The sequence below is a fragment of the Takifugu rubripes genome, chromosome 20, assembly GCF_901000725.2.
Source record: "Takifugu rubripes chromosome 20, fTakRub1.2, whole genome shotgun sequence".
Classification (NCBI taxonomy): domain Eukaryota; kingdom Metazoa; phylum Chordata; class Actinopteri; order Tetraodontiformes; family Tetraodontidae; genus Takifugu; species Takifugu rubripes.
In genome coordinates, this window is record NC_042304.1 from 16774554 (window position 1) to 16790340 (window position 15787).

General features: G+C 49.8%; 2 protein-coding genes across 10 annotated transcripts; one reads left to right on the plus strand and one right to left on the minus strand.

Moving 5' to 3' along the window:
• Window positions 1–439: 439 nt before the first annotated feature.
• LOC101067204 (polypyrimidine tract-binding protein 1-like) lies at window positions 440–7513 on the minus strand. 9 transcript variants are annotated; one of them, XR_003886231.1, is made up of 16 exons: window positions 7421–7513; window positions 6545–6578; window positions 5769–5916; window positions 5361–5518; window positions 5144–5290; window positions 4661–4789; window positions 4479–4589; window positions 4222–4399; window positions 4066–4143; window positions 3529–3671; window positions 3194–3227; window positions 2564–2656; window positions 2275–2491; window positions 1901–1978; window positions 1558–1796; window positions 440–1158 (listed from the first exon to the last, which is right to left on the minus strand). XR_003886231.1 is itself a non-coding variant. In XM_011618686.2 (15 exons), the coding sequence occupies exons 1-15, from the start codon at window positions 7426–7428 to the stop codon at window positions 1664–1666; spliced, it is 1596 nt and encodes a 531-aa protein (XP_011616988.1). In that variant the 5' UTR covers window positions 7429–7513; the 3' UTR covers window positions 440–1663. The 9 variants fall into 9 exon arrangements, 8 of the variants coding, with proteins under 8 accessions (XP_011616988.1, XP_011616990.1, XP_011616986.1 ...); XM_011618686.2 differs by having other exon boundaries at window positions 440–1796; window positions 5769–5823; XM_011618688.2 differs by having other exon boundaries at window positions 440–1796; window positions 3529–3653; window positions 5856–5916.
• Window positions 7514–8429: 916 nt separating this feature from the next.
• On the plus strand, window positions 8430–15761 carry stil (STIL centriolar assembly protein). The gene is made up of 16 exons (XM_029827937.1): window positions 8430–8787; window positions 9036–9143; window positions 9314–9429; window positions 9501–9682; window positions 9800–10047; window positions 10122–10205; window positions 10495–10581; window positions 10651–10804; window positions 10871–10971; window positions 11429–11534; window positions 12368–13279; window positions 13634–13718; window positions 13789–13996; window positions 14082–14166; window positions 14765–15021; window positions 15098–15761. Exons 1-16 carry the CDS (start codon window positions 8705–8707, stop codon window positions 15636–15638), a joined length of 3357 nt encoding a protein of 1118 aa, XP_029683797.1. The 5' UTR covers window positions 8430–8704; the 3' UTR covers window positions 15639–15761.
• Window positions 15762–15787: the final 26 nt, after the last annotated feature.

A 15787-nucleotide genomic window follows, 5' to 3' on the forward strand; every position in this document is an offset into this window, starting at 1 on the left:
CCACCAGAGGGCAGAGCAGCTGTTGTTCCCCATGATCTCCACCAGAGGGCAGAGCAGCTGTTGTTCCCCATGATCTCCACCAGAGGGCAGAGCAGCTGTTGTTAGACTAAAATACAGAAGCTGTTTGTCTCCATAAAAAAATACAACTGACATCATTTTATACATCAATTTCAGCATGAAGTTACTGTCGTGGGTGTTGCACCACCGTTCGTGAACCGAGGAAACGACCTGAAAACTTTGTCTTCTCTTGTTGAGACGGCGTCAAACATGTTTTTTCTAGAGGCAGCTGAGGATTCTGGGTATTTGTAAAGCTGATGACTAAATGAGCCGTGACGCTCAGAGAGCTCAGATCTGCTGGGGGCCATTCCTTGTGTGTGTCGGGGGAACCTGTTCTTCACAGCCGTCAGAAGGTTCACACGTACAGAGGTAAAACAAACACTTGCTGGATAAAAACCTATTTTAATCTGATTGTAACATGTTTTTAAGGCTTGCAACCAAAATACAGTTAATCAGATTATAAACCAAAAGGCACTTCACACATGACACATGTACAAAAACACTTATGTACACCTTAACGCCCCGTAAAACCTCACTCATCTCATAAGATGCACTGGAGTAGTTTGGGAACAATTCCATTCCCTTTGAGCAGGAGTGTTTTCATTGGTCCACCGCTTTGATTCCTCTTCAACATCAGCGCCCCCTGGCGGCGGAAACACCACCAAACCGCTTTTAGATCTTGAAACTCTCCTCAAGATTGTTTGACCTGCTTAAGTTTGATCAAAATGAGTTTGCAGGGTTGTTTGAGTTCCAAATGAAGTCACGCTTTTGTTGCTGTGGTAGCGCGAGATGCCAGAATCTATAAATCTGATTGTAAGTGCGTGCTGGACGACCTCTGTACAGACATCTCGAGCTGGTACTTGACGTCTGCCAGAAGGTTCAGGCGAACGTGTCAGAGACTGGAATGTTGCTTTAAAACACTCAGACTGAAGCAGTTTCACTGCAGGACAGGTGTTAACAGCGAGACTGCAGTCACACAGGTGGAGAGCTGAAGTTCAGGGTGTCCACAGGACCCTAGAGAAGCCCCCCATCCGTCGCTTCAGCCCATAAAACCCTGAGGCAGGCACAGTTCCTCACATCCAAAAGGCTTTTTGGTTTCAGCTGTAGTGGACCATAAACTCATAAATAAAAACAATTAAAAACAAACACATTCAGGTGATTGAAACCCACCACATCAGAGCTCAGGAATGATTGAAATATTGCTACAATATGTGATTGGAAGAAAAGCTGATTGCATATGCAGAATAAAGGATCCACCAGTTCCCAGGAGTCACACGGGCTCCTCCAAGAGGAACCAGAAGAGTGAAAACCAGATTTCAGTAAAACGTCACAGCTTCACACTGAATTCAGAAGGACAAATTACATTTGATAGATTCAGGATTAAAGTTTAAAAAAGAAAAAAAAAAGGCAACACAAAAACCCAAATGAATGAAGGAATTTTCAAGTCCAAATTCTGGACATCATCTCAGAATTTCTGACTCTTGCTGTGTCTGGAATTACCTGAACTAATCCCCCTCAAAAATGAGATGAGAGCAGCTGAGGAGGCCGCTGGGACGCGCTGGAATGACTGGAGTCGAGCAGAACCATCCAGGACCTGGACGGGACCTCAGATGGAGGACTTGGAGAAGGACACCCGGAGGTGATGGTTCTCTCCCAGATCGTGATTGTGGAACTCGATGAGAGCCTCGATGGCCTCCTCCACCGAGCCCATCTGGATCAGAGCCATCTTGTGGTCCTTCCTGGGGGAGAGAGCAGGAAGTGGCAGGACTGAAGGAGCTCAGACAACAACAGAAGGTTCCTGCTTCCATCCCGGTGTCACTGTCAGAAGACCAACACCACTCACTGGAAGAACTTGAAGGCCTTGACTTCAGCTCCTGAGCTGGAGAACAACATCTTCAGGTCGTCCTCCACCACACAGGGACTACAGACAGACACGGGTCACAGCGTTAGCATTAGCACAACATTAGCTGCTGCCAAAGAACCAACAAATATCCATTTTGTCTAATTAAGCCGACGCACAGGAAGATGCTAACGAGCATCCGTGGCATCGGAATTAAACATTTTGCTGTCTGGAACACCTCAGATGATGAAGCCATAATTGATCAGGACGACAGACAGGCTAGCGCAGGTGCTAATATCACCTGTCAGGGAATCGCCTACAGACTGAAGCGACCCCAGATGTGCTGCAGCAGCGCCACAGCTGCTCCACAGACTTACGGGATGTTGGAGAGGTGCAAGGTGGCCGAGGGGGGGAAGATGTTGGAGTAGTTTTTGGAGCCGGGCTTCTTGAAGCGGTGCAGGGGGGAGTTGCTGAAGTCCTTGGTCAGTCCCTGGTCCTCGTGGCCTTCACGGGGAAGCTGAACACTCATGTGCTTGGACACGGTGATGCGTACGGCCCTGCCGTAAAGCTTCTGGCCGTTCAGGTGGCTCATGGCTGCGGAGACGTGGAAGCATGAAGCGTTTCTCCCACGAGTTCCTTCAGATGTGGACGTTAACCTGCCGTTACCTAGCTGAGCCTGCGTGCTGTCAGACATCTGGACCAGAGCCGTCTCCTTCTTGTTGAACAGAATCTTCACTCTCATCACGTCGCCGTAAACACCTTCTCACACACACACACACACACACACACACACACACGAGCTCACATCAGGTTAAGCTGCTCGATCCTTCTCCAGAAAGCAGAGGAGAGGGAGCAGTAACCCCAAAACTCAGGTAACTACGCTATCAAAGCAAAGGTGTGAAGACAGGCCATCAGAACCCAACCAAGCAACACACCCGGACATGCTCAAGGAAAGGCAGCGAGGAGATGAAGGAGAAAGGGCGGGGAACATCGACCCGGCAGCTCTGCACCAACCCAAAAACCCGGCGTGCACGTCACACAATGACTGGAGTCACGAGACAACAGACGCAGCTTGAACAAGGAGGGAAAGTGTGTTCGATCACCACAGCGAGAGCAAGAAAGAGGCTTGATGGATCAGCTTCTACAGCACAGACACATTCTTTATGCTTTCACTGGCGCGAGGCCGCAGATCTCGTCAGCTCACATCAACACACGAAGCAGGAGAACTTTAGTCCTCATCAGCGACACATCAGGAGAAGTTCAATCATCATCATTTCAAATAAAGTGACAACATACCGAAGAGAATAAAGAGGCAGTGGGGCGTGACTCTCTTTAAAGACAGTAGAGAAGGCAGCGAGGGACAGGACAGGTAAAGGTGGGAGGGCAGAGGTGGAGCGTCCAAGCCGTTTCCATGGCAACAAATTATAACGAGAAAAAAGACACACAAGGGATCAACGAAGAGGTTATCGAGGATTTTCATAACTTTATACAGGGTGTGTGTGTGTTTAAAATCATCTGATTTCACAGATTTAAAGAGCCAAAGTGACATAAATGTAACTTCACGTGCACGGAGGAATGTGCTGGTGATGATGCGTGCGACACGGGGGGACGGTAACAAGGGGCGCACACACCTCGGGGTGGAGGTTGCTGACGAGCAGCACGCAGACGCCAGCGGGCAGCGAAGGGAATCCCATCCTGGCCGCCCCGGCGAGGGAGAGCGAGGTCAGGGCTCCAGGCAGGGCGGGGACCGTCACACCTGCCGGGGGGAGGAACACTGAGAGAGGTGGGAGGAGTCAACGAGCTGACACCTGGAAGACAGCAAGCCCACCCACCCCCTCGCATCTGCCGCGGGGCTGCCGCTTTACCGCCCCAGCAAAGACCTCACAGTGGGCGCCGTGGCGACGCCAACCGCGCGCAACATGGACACAAGATGGTGATGAGAGTGAAGATGAGGATTTTGTGTGATAAATAATCAACCGTCCTCCATCAGACAGGAACCGCTTTATCTCAAATTAGCAGATTTTTCTCATCACTTCAAATGTGAAACATGTTTGAAGCAGATTTTTGAAAAGCAGGTCTGTAGTTAAGGATTGAAGGTTTTTAGCTGACTTTGCAGGGCGACGCCTCCAGCGTCAGACGTGAGGAGGTCATAGTGCTGTGATGCTCACCTGCAGGCTGGATGGTGTAAGATGGTGAGAACGTCTGAGCAGCTCCAGCATAGGGAGCTGCTGAGATGATACCTGGAGCTGCTCACAACACGACACAAACGTTAGCATCTGTCAAACATCTCTACACGTGAGGAGGAGACGAGTGAGAGAGCTCACCAAAGGCTGCAGCCATGCTCGGGTGCTCCAGGGTCGGCTGGCCATCCCCAGGGGGGAGGTCAGGTCTGGTGAAGTCACGGCTCTTCTCATTGTTGTACTTGACGTTGAGGCTGGTGAGTTTGGAGAAGCTAATCCTCAGGGTGCAGCAGGCGTTGTAGATGTTCTGGCCATCCAGGGACTGGAACACACATTCAAAGCATCTGTGCTGCGGCTGCACACGTGACGACGCGTCTGTCCTGCAGCAGCCTGATGCTCACCAGTTTAGCAGCCTGGGCACAAGCGGCATCTGGGTACTGGAGCAGAGCCTGGAACTGGCTGTTCTTGGTGAACACGATGATCCGCAGCACAGTGCCAAACTTTGAGAAGATCTGCACAGCAGAGAACATCATTACAGCTGCGTCGGTGCTGTCGCACATGCGACGCCACGGTGGTCACTCACCTGGCACAGAGCGTCTAGTGAGACGGGGTAGAGCAGGTTCTCCACCACCACCCTCAGCACCGAGCTTGAGGCCACCGCACAAGGGGCCATGTGAGAGGCACCGAAGGCCCGGAGAGCTGCCTGGGCCCTCTGAGAGCAGAAGCACGGCGTCAGTGACCAACCCTGAAATACGCCGGAGCGCTTTGATTCTGTCTCTGCTCCGAAACGACGTGGGGGGGCGACACGTCTCCGTTCAAATCAACGTGTGTTTGTACACCAGCCGACGCTACAAAACATCCCAAAAACACACACAACTTCTATTTTTCCCATATGGCGGAGCACAGAGCAGCGCCTGCAGGACAGGAAGTGGGGTGCAAAGAGAGAACCAAACGTCCCGTAAACCTCAGCTGCCCGTCAGGGGCTGCGCTGTGCTCCAGACGCATCCGGTGCACTTCCAGAGTGCGTGCGGAGGAACATGTGTCACGAGCCACAGGCACGCCGTACCTCCTGGTTGGGCGAGTTGTCGGTCTTGAGCTCCTTGTGGTTGGAGAACTGAACGTAGACGGGCTGGTGTCTGATGACGGGCATCACCGTGGAATAATAGCCCACCATGTTGCAGGCGGCGTCCTCGCAGTTCATCTCCAAGAAGGCCTGGACACACGGACCAGGAGAGGTCAGCAAACGCCACGCAGCCACGCACGCTTTAGCAACAGTGCAGCACCTGGTTTTTGGTTTTCAGCATCAGCAGGTTGGACACATTTCCAAAAGGCAGGCCGAGGCTGATCACCTCCGTCTCCGTGATGTCGTCGGGAAGTTTGCGTATGTGGACAACTTTGGACGGCGAGTCGCCTTTGAACTTCTTACTGTCGCTGCCATTGGCTGCGGGAAGAGGAGCAGAAGTTTAGAGGAGCCCAGCAGCTGGCAGAGATGAATGCTCAGCATTTGACGTTCGTTCATCTTCCGTCACAGCCTCAGAATGTGTGTGGACCGAGCGGTGTGGCTACACATGCACATGTCCCGTGGACGGTAGGACAGGAGCTCTGCCATCCCAGCGGGCAGCAGAACACCCCCGCCTGCACTAACGACCTGACAAGTGCAGCTACTCGAGAGGAATGATCTGGGCACCTACACTGTTTGGAACTCAGTTCCTGGGTCTGGATTTGGCTCTCTGGGTCCAAGTAAAACTGTAAAAAATGCAAACAGATTTTATTCTGACCTGTGTTGCTCATGATATACAAGCCGTTGGAGATGTTGGAGACAAGCTCTTCAGATCCTCTCTGAAACACACACAACTCCGAATCAACGTTTCTCTGATGGTCACGTGCTGGTGGTGGTCACGCCACCAGATCATCTTCATTCAGTTGGACTGTTGAAAATGGGCGACTGCCAACATTAGGAACCAAACGTCTGGGATTCAGACCGTGGCTGTTAGTGTGGGAGCTTCTGGAGACTTCGATCCCCTGACAGAGGCGCTCAAGTTCAGCAGTGTCATAACAGTGATGCTGAATTATGGATGTCTGAAGATGAGATGATGGCAGGAAACAGAGTCTGGATGTTGCTATGGTAATAAAACAGGATGGCCGCCTGAGTGCGGCAGCGTCAGCAGCTGTCGAACAGCAGCTCCACCTCCGTCTCAGCTTTCTGCTTCATTATTCATGGGAGAGCCGGAGGGCTCGGGTTCCATCAGAACTTCTTAACTAAACTCAGACCAAACATGTTCAGACGTTCGCGTCACCTGAGGAGATTCATTAATCCTGAGGCTCAAAGTTCTGATCATAACACGTCAGATCACGTTCCACATTTCTACCCAACAGAATTTGGTAAAAATAATCAATAGTATCAACAACACAAACTCATTTTCCACTAAATGTCAGGTGTCCACAGGTACTGGGTGCAGCTACCTACCTTAGTACCAACTGTAAAATCTTGGTGGACGCTGCTGTAAAGAGAAGATAAAAGCAATCAAATCAAAACCAGACAAGCAGAAGGGTTCAAGAGAGATGTTTCCTGAGGAGAACCGTGGTTCCCGGCTCCTAAAGAGATACCGGAGAAAGCTGTCACACCTCGGCTCTCTAAAAACAGAGTTGATTTGGGCTTTTGAGCCATCAGAAACACTAAAGAAGGAAACACAAAACACCCTCAGTTGAACTTTCGAATTGTTGAATCTGTTGTGATCATTTCCTGATAATTGGCTCAGGACTTTCCCTTTACCTCTTTATTAGTTTTCTACTACATTTCTTCTCTGAATTAAACAGCTGTAAGTTGCTGTGAACCAGTGCCGTAAAACTGCCCTTCAGAATTTACAAGAGAACAGTTTTATTTGAGACCAAACTTAAGATCTTTGAGCAGAGGGAGAGCGATGGGGCGCCGGGGCTGAAACTTCGGTGTCCCGGAGGGGAAGCGCTCAGGGGGCGTGGGGGCGCCGCGAAACTGGGCTAAACTTGGGCGTGATGCGTTGTCATCTTAAAAGAATCGTTTAAACAGACTGTGTTGGGAACTGTTATCACAAAAAGACATGTGTTGTCTAAAGGAGGTCTTTGCTAAGTATCATTTTGTTTTTTAAAGCCTCGATCACAAGGAATGGCTAACAGGTAGCTAGGCTAGTTTAGCTTCCTGAAACTACACAAACACAACTTTTCCATGACCCAAATAAGAAATTTACCACCGGCGCAATAAGCAAAATTAAAACACAATGTTGGAAATCGCTACCTTTATATAGTCGTGTGTGAATGAAACAGACACTGGTATTAATTAGTGTGCACAACAGTATAAATAACTCACCCGTCCATCGCACAAGACAAAACTGGAACTACAGAGCAACAGGTTAGCCCGCAGCTAGCAAGACAGCTACAAACTAACAAAATGGCGTCGGTTGCAGGCGCGCCCTGATTGGCCAGTTGACCCAAGTAGCGTCGCGCTGATTGGCCGCTAGCCACACATGTACGCATGTTATTATGATCCCAAACTTGTGTTTAACAGCGACAACTTTGACTTAAAGATTTAGTTAATTCATGTCCTATCACTTTCTAATAAATGATCCGTCCCCATGCTGCGTTTGAAGAGAACCCCTGTGTTCCGAGATCCAGTGACCCTCATATTAATATTTAATCCTATTTCTCTCGCTCACTCTTTGTCAAGTTTATTGCGTAATCACTGTTCGCCTTTTATTTACATTTCTTAGCATTATAATCGACAAATGCTTTAATCGGGTTCGTTTGTGCTCTTTATACCTCTTAAGACCCGAGCTCTTGTTTGATATGCAATTTTTATTTCTCTTTGCTATTTGGACTTATTGGAACCCAATAAGTATAAAAACTAAGCATCATCTTTTTACATGATGTAGTTTTAGAGAAAAAAGATGGCCACATATGTGTACACTCGGTCTGAATTACCATAAAGCACAATGAAATCAATAATAAAGTTTTTGTGTAATAGAATGAAAAACTCTTTATTTGAATCCTGAATACTGTAATTAGACTGTAATGACAATAATAACACATTATTAATAACACATACAAACATAGTTTTGAACATGTTTTGAACAGGTTATACTGTAATGACAATAATAACACATTATTAATAACACATACAAACATAGTTTTGAACATTTATAGAGTGAATGACGTGTCTGGATTGTTGAGGCAACCAAACGCTGCCACGCCCCTTCTGACCTGCGGGGGCGCTACCGAGCGTTCATGCGCCGTTTACGGCGCCCATCACTAAAAGGACGCGAACAAGAAAAGTCCCGCGCTATTGGCGAGTCTCCGTGGCGCAGTTTTCTATTGGCTGGCGCGCTCGCCCCGCCATTGGAAACAAGAAACAGCGCCATTATTCAGCCTCGGTTGTTTTCTTACTGCTTCTAAACGAAGCATATAGAGAGATACGGAAACCATCAATCTTACAATATCTGTGTTTTACTAGCCCGCGTATCGCCTGTGGGACTGGGATAAACTAAAGAAGCCAACAAGGTGCGAACAACAAGCTAACGTTGGCAGATGTTAGCCGATCGGACCGTATCGGTGTTCAGATGCCGCACACCGCTCAGCTCTGCCGGCCACACAAGACATGAGCTGCGCGGTAAACCTGCTGGCGCTTCCCACCGCAGTGTTTGATAGTGTTTTCACCGAGGAGAACATAAGAGGACGGAGGTGAGTTCCAGGCTCTGATCTCAGCGACTTAGCGTTGATGTGGGATGAGACCTTTGAGTCTTGATGTAATCGTACTCTATCGTTTATACACTGATCTGGGATTTTTACGACTATTTGTTTGGTCTTAAATCTACCTCTATGCACAAATTGTGTTGCATTCGGACTCAAATAAACCTTCGTCCCGCTGATCAAACGTAAGGTTGTTCTTTTTGGTAGATTAAACTGTCATCCATTACCTGTTCTTTGAGGAGCGACATGAACCCTTTCACCTCGCTGAGCTTCCCCAGATCCAGAGCAGCCCTTTGGGATGGCAGCCCAGTCGGAGAGAAGCTCTTCCTCCAGCTCCTGTCCAACAGGTGAAGACTGTTCAGTGGGAGATTTTGGGTTCACACTAATAAGACCCAAAACCTGCGATCTGAAAAAAATGCCTAACATGAACACAAAGTGGCGAGACTTGCCATCCTGTGGCTGGAACACTTATAACAAGACTAAGCTGTGGCTGTTGTTTACTGGACGGTTCCTGTAGGAATCTTCGACTTGTGCTGTTGGAGAAGGCTTTACGTCTGGCTCAGCGGCACGTCCGTCGGTCCGACAAGCCCTCGGTCCAATGCTTCTTCCTTGGCTCGGTGTTGGTGGACTCAGGTTAGAGTTGTCCTCGCCGAGTGGTTAGGTTTTCGCCAGTCCTGTCAGATACTGACGCGTGTGTGCTGTAGATGAGGAGGGAGTCACTGTGACTCTGGACAGATTTGATCCTGGCCGGGACCAGCCTAATTCGTCTGGGAGGGTTCCATGTGCAATGCTACCTGGAGATGTCCTGGTTCCATGTCTATACTTGACCCACGGTGACACTTCTGATGCTGTCCAATCAGAGTCAGATCTGCATCATTGCTTCAAGGTGAGTTTCACCTGCAGCTCTTACTGTATGTTAGTGCCTATTCCTTTGAGTAATGTAGCAGTTCTTGGTTGCTGTGGCAACTTCATATCTTTCACCGCTGAACTTTTTGTGTGTCAGTCATTACAGCAGTTGCTGAGCGGCAGACAAAATCTGGAACTGGGTCAACTACTAAAGGTCAGGGGTCGTATCATCTGTTCTCAGCAGTCTGACGCCACTTTGTTCAGTCTCAGCTGGTCGTCTGTTTGTCCGTCTGTGGGACTGGACGTGCAGGCTGTGAGAGCTGTCCCCATCATTCCCACGGCTCTGCTCCGGAGTCTAACCAGCACAGCGCGACCCCTGCCCCAGCTCGCCAACTGTCAGAAAGGGTGAGTCTAGTCCCGTGTAAGAACAACAACACTCCAGGTGTTGCACATTTGATGAGGGACACCTGTGTTTGCAGATATTTGACGATGGATCAGACCAGAAAATTGCTGCTTTTGCTGGAGTCGGACCCAAAAGCCTGTAGCCTGCCACTGGTTGGCCTGTGAGTCTTCGCTTCTGTTTGTTTATTCTGAATGTTGAAATAAGTGCTGATGGTTTTGAACACTTCATTTTAGTCCTAAACCTAATGAGGAAGATCACAAATTTGAATGTGTGAAGATCCCCCTTCCCAGTGGGGAGTAATGGCTGCTTTCTTTTCATTCGCTACCACCGTCGTGGTTGTTCCAGTACCTGGGCTGATTTTTGTTGGGGATTTGATTATAACTAGATGAATCAGATGTGTTCAGTTTCTGTTGTTACTGCTTCTTACTATACATCCTGTCACGCCACAGTTGGCTGAGTGGAGTCACACATGTGAGCAGCCCTCATGTGTGGGTCTGGTGCCTGCAGTTCCTGTTCAACTCTGCCCTCCAGGACAGGTGAGTTGGAGAGGCGGAAGCTGTTCAGGTTACAGCGGTTCCTGTCTAAACATTTCTCTATGATTTCAGAGTTTTCTCTGACGGTGACTACTTCCTGCTCGTACTGTTCTGCTCCACTCACAAGAGCCCTCAGTTCTACAAGTGTGGACGCTCACGGTTGGGACCAGGACCACGGCTGGACTACAAGCTGCTGACAGCCTCCCAGTGCGTCACACTGTATCAGGTAAAACCAGGTCCACAGGGAAAGTGTTTCCAGGTGTGCTGTCTCTGAGCTGTGGGCTCTCTGCAGGTGGGGGCAGTGGAGGGTCAGGCTGTGCACTGTGAGCTGAGCTCAGAGGGTGACAGCAGGCAGATGGATGTTTTCAGGATGGCTCAGCTCTCCTTTAACAGGTATGGGTCCATTTCCAGTAAATCCTGACCCAACGGCCAATAACTGATCAATAACGTGCATTAAACATGATTGCTGTGTGTTTAAACCACACACACACACCTGTCACCTAATCGCACACACCAGACTCTTCTTCTTTAATGTGTATCACAACCAGCTGTTTGTAATACTCTGCCTCATTCCGACACTTTAATCTTTACCTGGTTTTCCAGAGCTTTAGATTGAATGACATCAGTTAAATGAGCAGACACCAAAGTAATTAAAACTGGTTGTAACCTGTTTTCATCAACACATCACACTCGTGGGTGAAATCGGTCATTCAGATTCCAGGTCTGGTTCACGCAGGAAGCACATTTTAAATGTCGTGTTTTTCTACCATAGTTGAGTATCAGTGTTCTGTGAAGAAGGGTAAACTTGTTGGAGAAGAGAGTGGACTTCACATGACTCTTGTGTCCACAGCTCCCACGCTGCTGCTGGTGTGTGTGCCAGTGATCAGGACTCTGGTGTTGAGGACGAGGACGTGTCCCCGAGACCGTCTCCAAGTCCTCACCTTCCAACCCAGCAGGTGAGTGTCATGATGATTCAAGGCTTTTGATCATGTACGGCTTCATACAACACAGCCAAATGAAATGGTTGTGCTACTCTCCTGGTACAATAGCAAATGTAAAATAATCTAAATCTGATGGAAATAAACTTAAAAGTTAAAAAAAATAAAATAAAGACATAAGCTGCATTAGGAGGCGGCGGCTCTAGCCTTCCGGGGTGCAGAGTGATGTGGAGAGACGGGCTGGAGGTAAAGTGATGTTGGTCCAGCATGGTAGAGGTGCGTTTGATCTAGTCCAGAACCAGCTGGTGTTTGGGGGGGGGGTCGTCGGCACCGTGTGGTAGGGCTGCCACTAGCAACCACCATCACATTATGAAGGGTACAATTACTCAGTGGCTCTTATTTAGCATTTAGATTCAAGTCATTTACACATTATCATACCAGAAACACATAAAAAATGGGTTTTGTTGTATAATTAATTTATTGATTTTCCGCATCTTTTACAGTGTTTATTATGACTGTGCTCTTATTTTAACCAAACGCCCTCAGATCTAAAGTCACGATGAGCACGTCCAGGGTTGACTCGCGTCTGCGTCTTTGGTCCACGGGACCCTTAACGTGCTGCCGCACACGTTTGGGGGTCCTGGGCCCTTCGTGCTTCCAGATGTGATGCTGCATATAACGCTTTGTTCTCTGCTTGGTGCGATTGTGTCGGGTCCCATTCACAACCCTGGGGGTGAGCAGCTCAGTCTGTCTCCAGTGTGGAGCTGGGGTTGTTTTCACCGATGTCCACGTTGAACTACAATGACCTGGATGAATGAGAACCTTCATGGACGGCTGTGTTCTCGTTTCAGGTCCGGAGAGTTCAGCCATCTGTTCCTGAACTGTCTCTGCTTGTTGACAACAGCTTCAACTCCATTCAGACTGGCTGCACAGCTCCACCCCCTCCTGCTGACTGGAAGTCCACTTTTTCAGCCAGAATGGCCTCCTGCTCTGCTCTTCCTCAATCACCATCACATCCTCTTCCTCACCACAGCACGCCCAATTCCAACTTGCAGCAACCATGTAGTTGCTGCACCTCCCACAGCTGCACCTCCATTCGCTGCTCACCAAGATTCCTTCCTGGTGTTGCTGATGAGTCCTCACAGAAGACTCCTCTTCCTCTCTCCTCCCAACAGAAGACTCCTCTTCCTCTCTCCTCCCAACAGAAGACTCCTCTTCCTCTCTCCTCCCAACAGAAGACTCCTCCACCTCTCTCCTCCCAACAGAAGACTCCTCTTCCTCTCTCCTCCCAACAGAAGACTCCTCTTCCTCTCTCCTCCCAACAGAAGACTCCTCCACCTCTCTCCTCCCAACAGAAGACTCCTCTTCCTCTCTCCTCCCAACAGAAGACTCCTCTTCCACCTCCTTCATCCTCCCATCAGGACACTTATTTGGCCTCCTGTCATCACCATGTTGCTCCCTCTCTCCCGTCTAGCAACATTCTGAACATTTCCTCCTCCACTCTCAGTGCTTTTCCTCCTACTTTACCTAAATACCCCCCTTCCCCCTCTACACCTCCCGCCTCCCACTCTACTCCTCCCCATCCCTCCAGCCATCCAGGTGACCCTCCCTATCACCTGACATCCCATCCTGCAGACCCTGCACTGCCCCCCTGGATCATGCACCCCCCCCCTGTAAATCGATGCTGGGACCAGACGGGTGCACTCGATACCTACCAGTTGCTCCTTCAGCAGGACCGTCAGCTTCGCCTCCTCCAGTCCCAGGTTGGTAAAGGCAGACAGACGACTTTATTGTTCCTGAGGCTCATTAATGTGTCAACATAAAATAGGTGAAACACACTAGACACAAAAACATGCATAATGCACAATTACACAAGAAGTGCAGGAAGCAATGTGAGTTGTTTATTCTGGTCAGGCTGAGGCATTGAAACCTCATGGCAATGAGCAGGAACCACCAGGTCCTGTAGATCCATGCAGACCCCTGTTGTTTTTGTTGTGCACGGAATGAACCAATGGCAGAGTGGAGAGACGGGCATGATTGATGCTGGTGAAGGGTCCAGGGTTTTTAGACTGAGGCCCTGTGAGTGTTAGAGTGCTTATGTTTGACGACATCTCCAGGTCCAGATGCTGCTCGAGGCTCAGGGGAAATTTCAGCCTTCTACCGAGAGCGTCCGGAGCACAGCCAGCATCGCCGTGGGAACAGGTGTGTTTTAGGTCCAGGATATCGGGGACTGTGGTGATTTCAGCTTCATTTTCTGATTTCTGGGTTTTAGGTGCCAGCTTATTCTGGGCAGATCCTGTCCAGCCTGTTTCTGCTCCAGAGGCTCCTGCACCTCCTTCCTCAGAAGCAACTCCTCTTGTATCCAGTCCTACCGGCACCCAAAGCGCTCCCTCTGACGCCGAGTTGTCCGTTATCAGGCCTGTGGATGGAGCAGAAGACGGTATCGCCAAAGGTCAGGAGGTTGATGCCTCCCACTGTAGGTGAGGAGTATGGAAGCGAGGGCTTCCAGACACCAGTTAAATATTTGCTCTGTGTTGGTGGAGAGTCTGACTGCTTGTTTGACAGCTCCATCCAGAGTCCAGTCCTAGGAGAGAGTGTCAGCATGTACGGCCCTTCAGACGACAATCTCATCTTCTACAAAGAGCTCATGGTAAAGTCACGTCATGCAGTCTTTTATATTTTCGATGACTAGCAGTTTTTTCTGCGTCGAGACTCTGCGGACAGATTCCAGAAAGCTTCTTCCAACTGCAGTTCCAGTTCCGGCCAACCGGTGGCGTCAGTGGGTCTTTGGTCGCAGCATCATGTGACTAGCACAGTAGCAGAGCGTAAAACATCTATTCAAACTTCTTTCATGAAGGAGGTGAGACAAAATGGACAACTCTGGTCACTGAGGCTCCACCTACGGCCCTAAACTGTCAGAACTCGCAGCCTCGTTCCTTCCTCACTGCATCAAGGTGGCCTGAGTCCACTAATTAGTGCTGAAACCTGCTTTAGGACGCTAGGGTGGTGCTTTAAAATATAAGTAATCTTTTCATTTACCTTAGTTATCATTTAATAACTAATTAGCGTGGCTTGCTTTTTGTGAGTGCAAAGGATGATGGGATATATTGTCGGTAAGACAGCAGTTGTTGTGCAGTTCTTTTCCCAGTGCATTATGGGATACACACAGCAAAGCGTTCCTCCTAGTTAGTGCACTATTTAGGGAGTGGTGCCAGTGTCTTGTGTGACGTTAAACCTTTTAACCCCAGACTCAGGTCACAAGCCGCCTGCAGGCAGCCGACACCAGCGAGGGGGGAGAAGAAGAGGAAGACTCCAAGCAGAGGAGCCCGTCGGTGTCTCCTGACCGCTCCCAGTTTTCCCAGTCACCCAGGAGGAAGCAGCAGCCTCGCGGAGACCCTGTGGTCAGCGCAACGCTGCAGGAGCTGCGGCGCCTCGGCGTGAACGTCGACGACGAAGACCTGACCGAGTGCGACAGGAAAGTCCAGCAGACCGTGGAGAGCAGCAGGTAAGGAGGCGGTGTCCGACCGGGCGGCGCTCGTGTCCTTCAGCTGTGTTCTAACCGTACTCGTGTCTGTGGTCAGCACCCTGGCGAGCATCAACCCCGCGGCTGTGGTGTCCAGGCTGAGTGTTTCTGAGCACAGCTTCAGCTCTCTGGTCCCATGTGCGAGCGTGGACCTGAGCCTGGAGGCCAACGCCATCGCTCTGCGCTACCTGAGCGATTCCCAGCTGAGCCGACTGTCTCTGGGAGGCCACGCCCCCCACAAAGGCCGCGGCTCCTCCGGGGACTCTCTGCTGTCGCCCACCAACATGTCTGTGGCCACCAGGAAGTACATGAGGAAGTACGGCTTGATCGAAGAGGAGCTGGGTGCGGATGAGGCCGAGATCTCGGAGCGGTCCACTCGGAATCCGCTGAGGGAAGCTCAGAGCGCCGAGCTCCTCCCCCAGAGTCGGCTCATCAAGAAGCTGCGGCCCAAAATGCAGCGTTTAACAGAGGGCGCCGACCACGACGCCCAGGACAAGGAGAACTGCTCCAGCAGGCGGCCATCTTTACCGAGGGCAGAGGGGTCGGTGGGCAACATCCTTGACCTGAGCCGCCTCCGGCAGCTCCCAAAGCTGTTCTGACGGAACGCCGCCGCCTCCTTCTGCTTCCAGAAGCTTTTAGCTTAATCATTTTATCCTTTTTTGTTTTTTGCACAAATGTTATTTATGGTGAAACGAATAAAATTTGATAGTTTTATTGAAAAAGTGTGTTCAGTCTGTGTTTATTTCTG

Coding starts and splice junctions, on each gene's coding strand:
- LOC101067204 (XM_011618682.2), bottom strand. Junction 5,291..5,360: donor TGCTGAAAACCAAAAACCAG/GTGCTGCACTGT, acceptor CCGTGTGTCCAG/GCCTTCTTGGAGATGAACTG. Junction 3,672..4,065: donor TTACACCATCCAGCCTGCAG/GTGAGCATCACA, acceptor CACCTCTCTCAG/TGTTCCTCCCCCCGGCAGGT.
- stil (XM_029827937.1), top strand. CDS start 8,705: ATGAGCTGCGCGGTAAACCTGCTGGCGCTTCCCACCGCAGTGTTTGAT. Junction 8,788..9,035: donor GAGAACATAAGAGGACGGAG/GTGAGTTCCAGG, acceptor CTGTTCTTTGAG/GAGCGACATGAACCCTTTCA. Junction 14,167..14,764: donor TCTTCTACAAAGAGCTCATG/GTAAAGTCACGT, acceptor TTTTAACCCCAG/ACTCAGGTCACAAGCCGCCT.